This window comes from Tasmannia lanceolata, unplaced genomic scaffold (genome assembly GCF_043159265.1).
Source record: "Tasmannia lanceolata isolate RefF3 unplaced genomic scaffold, GAP_Taslan_0.1 ptg000006l, whole genome shotgun sequence".
Classification (NCBI taxonomy): Eukaryota; Viridiplantae; Streptophyta; class Magnoliopsida; order Canellales; family Winteraceae; genus Tasmannia; species Tasmannia lanceolata.
The window spans coordinates 30,721,845-30,725,061 of record NW_027518683.1 but is presented as its reverse complement, the minus strand read 5'-3'; the positions used below and the strand labels follow the sequence as shown (position 1 = coordinate 30,725,061).

The 3,217-nt window shown below is 36.9% G+C and overlaps 1 protein-coding gene across 2 annotated transcripts; it reads left to right on the top strand.

Annotated features, from left to right (window-relative positions):
- The first annotated feature begins 767 nt into the window (after window positions 1-767).
- On the top strand, window positions 768-2,337 carry LBD15 (LOB domain-containing protein 15). 2 transcript variants are annotated; one of them, XM_077380824.1, is made up of 4 exons: window positions 768-1,009; window positions 1,298-1,547; window positions 1,658-1,804; window positions 1,893-2,337. In XM_077380824.1, exons 1-4 carry the CDS (start codon window positions 996-998, stop codon window positions 2,004-2,006), a joined length of 525 nt encoding a protein of 174 aa, XP_077236939.1. In that variant the 5' UTR covers window positions 768-995; the 3' UTR covers window positions 2,007-2,337. The 2 variants fall into 2 exon arrangements, with proteins under 2 accessions (XP_077236939.1, XP_077236938.1); XM_077380823.1 differs by having other exon boundaries at window positions 770-1,009; window positions 1,658-2,337.
- Window positions 2,338-3,217: the final 880 nt, after the last annotated feature.

Below are 3,217 nucleotides of genomic sequence, written 5' to 3'. Positions count from 1 at the left end.
CTAAAGAGTATGAAAATCACTTGCGGTGTTTGAACTACCGAAAATAATCAGTAAATCCTATTTTGATTACAGGGTTTGGTTCAAATAAATGAACGGAATCAAGGCGAGGAAATGGCACCGAGGTAGAATTAAGGGCGGAAAGACATTGGAATCTGTTTACCACTGAGGATGTGGTATTCTGATTCCACCCTGGTCGGAATGAAATTTTTACTGATTAATTTTTTATTTTTAAATGTACCCATTCCTTTTCAAAGGTATTTGGAATCAGATACCGATTCCGTTTCTTAATTCCTGCAATCGAAATGTAGCCTTAGTGAATAAGCATGGAAAGATTAGATAAAAATAGGAGGTTTACCTAATCTAATTAATTACCAAATCTAACCTACTACTTAATGTACCACAAAAATAATCCAATGGTAATCTAGTTAATAACCAAATCTAAGCAACTACTTAATGTACAACAAAAACAATCCAATGGTGCATTCGTACAAGATCGAATATATTCCAACCGGGTAAAACCCATCAGTTTGGTTAACATATATATGAATACTAACACTTGAAACAACACAACGTAATGCTAAGCAATTTCAGAGATTGCTTCCAAAAGTCAACTGGTGGAAGGAGTCCACGGGAGCAAGCAGTGTCAGAACAGGCATTGAAATCACATTACTCTCTCTCTCTCTCTCTCTCTCTCTCTCTCTCTCTCTCCATTAGTCACTACCATCATCTCTATATCTTTTCCCTTGCAAGCTCACCCTTCTATAATCTAATTCTCCTACATCAACTACAACATCAGCAACAAGAAAAAAAAAATTCACCGTCTCATTACAATTCCCTTTCTCATATTCCTTTTGTTTTTTCTAATAAACTTTGTCCCACTATCCCTCAATACCTTGCCTTTTAAGCACTCTTTTCCCAATCTCATATTTCTTCTTTCTTCTTCCCCAGTAGCCTTTCTCTGCGACTTTCATCTACATAGCCAGGAGCATGCTTGGATGTCCATAAGCAGGTACAACTGGAAAAAAAGAAGGAAAAAAGGCATTCCTTATCATCAATATATCTTTTAGAATAGCAAAGCCCTAACCTTAATCCATTTATGGTACCTTTTGAGATAGAGAAAGGAAAGCCCACATACTCGTACTTCTTTCCTTCCTTTTTGGTCAGCTTTGCTATTCATCAACAGTCTCATAAATGAAAACAAATCCTACATATTAGTTCATTTCATTGAGTTATTGTTTTCTTTTATTGCTGATCAAAATTTTCATTTCCTATTCTTTTCACGTTTTTCTTTCTTCAGGGAGAGGTTTGATGAGGTAAGCAAAAAGCTCAAGAGAGAAACTGATGCCTCTGATCGAATGGGAAGGAGACACCTACTAGGTCCTCCTGGGACCCTGAACACAATTACCCCTTGTGCCGCCTGCAAGCTATTACGGAGGCGGTGCGCGCAGGAGTGCCCATTTTCTCCTTATTTCTCTCCTCACGAACCGCAGAAGTTCGCGTCTGTCCACAAAGTATTTGGTGCAAGTAATGTCTCCAAGATGCTAATGGTAACCCTAATTCTATTTTACTTTTTCCTCGATTATTTTCATTCCAATTCTTTTTTGGGTTTTTTGGAAGATATATTTTTTAGTATACATCTTTTTTATATATAACTCAGGAGGTACCAGAAAATCAGAGAGCTGATGCAGCAAATAGTCTTGTTTATGAAGCAAATGTAAGGCTTCGGGATCCAGTCTATGGGTGCATGGGAGCAATCTCAGCCTTACAACAACAAGTTCAGTCTTTACAAGCAGAACTTAATGCAGTAAGAACGGAAATATTGAAGTATAAGTATAGGGACTGTAATGCAAATATCATTCCTTCATCTCATGCCAATTTGTTAGCTTCTTCAGCAGGGTCAGTCGCGGACCAACCCGCTCCTCCACCGCCATCTCTTCCCCCTTCAACGGCATCTCCTTCTTCCATCTACACACCTTCAAGCACCACAAGTTATAGCTCCGTTTTGACTGAAAATGTTACCTATTTTCGCTAAATTTAGTGCTTAAGTTCAACTTTTTTACAATATTAATGATATGGAATAAAGGAGAAAGGGGGAAGAAAATGTTGGGTTGTTGGGACTTATGTTTTTCTTTTAAATTTCAAATTCATAATTAAAAGCTCATTCAAGAGTCGTAGCTGTTAAGGAGTTCTATAGTTGTTAATTTCTAATTTCTACAACAGTCCTAGTTGTTAAGCAGTCTTGATCATTAGGACTGCAAGTTGTGAGTTATCATTGCTATTTAGCTTAGATTTTTCCTATCAATAACATATTTTTAATTCCTTGAAAAGTTTGCATTATTGTGAGGGAGTCCTCCGACATGGGATACTTTGCTTGGTTTATTTAGCCTTCTTCCATGCATGTATTGGACTAGAATCCTATTTATTGAACCTGACAGCAAATTCAATGTTTCCCCCCGTATTCAATGTTTTATGCCTAAAACCTAAATTAGGTTAGCATGTGACACTGTAGATGCCTCTTAAAAAACCAAACTATGAAGGCCAGTTTTTTGGCGCAACAATCGAGCAGTAACGTAGGTCTTGTTGCGGTGGATAAACCGACCTCCAGAGGATGCTACATGGGAGTATTGGCACGACTTGAAAGCTCACTTTCCAAATTTGCACATTAGGGACAATATTCTTCTAAAGGAGGTAAATGATACTACCATCACTATCTTGTCTTGGTTATTAATTTTTTACTTTCTACCAGAGAGTCATAGCTGCTAGGCAGATCTATAGTTGTTGCTTTCTAATTTCTGAACGAGTCCTAGTTGTTAAGGAGTCCTAATTTTTAGGAGTGCAATTTATGAGTTGTCATTGCTATTTAGCTCGGACATTTCCTATCAATATATTTTGAATTCCTTGAAAATATTTGTATTATCGCGACACTCCCCGCTGGACGTGGGAGACTTTGCTTGGTTTATTTAGCATTCGTCTTCCTTGCAAGTGCAGGTCTCATTGAAATAACTGATATAAGTATTATTAGTATTACGACATGCAAATGATTCAGTTTACCCTTTCTTCTCCATAAAAAATGCCATGTAAAACAAACAATAAAGTAGCTCCTTTTTATTCATTTTCAATTTAATTTATGGAATATAGAACTAATTATGTTGATGTTTGCACCACAAGACGATTCAAATATTCTTATCTCATGGATTTTATTTTTCGCAATGAAGAG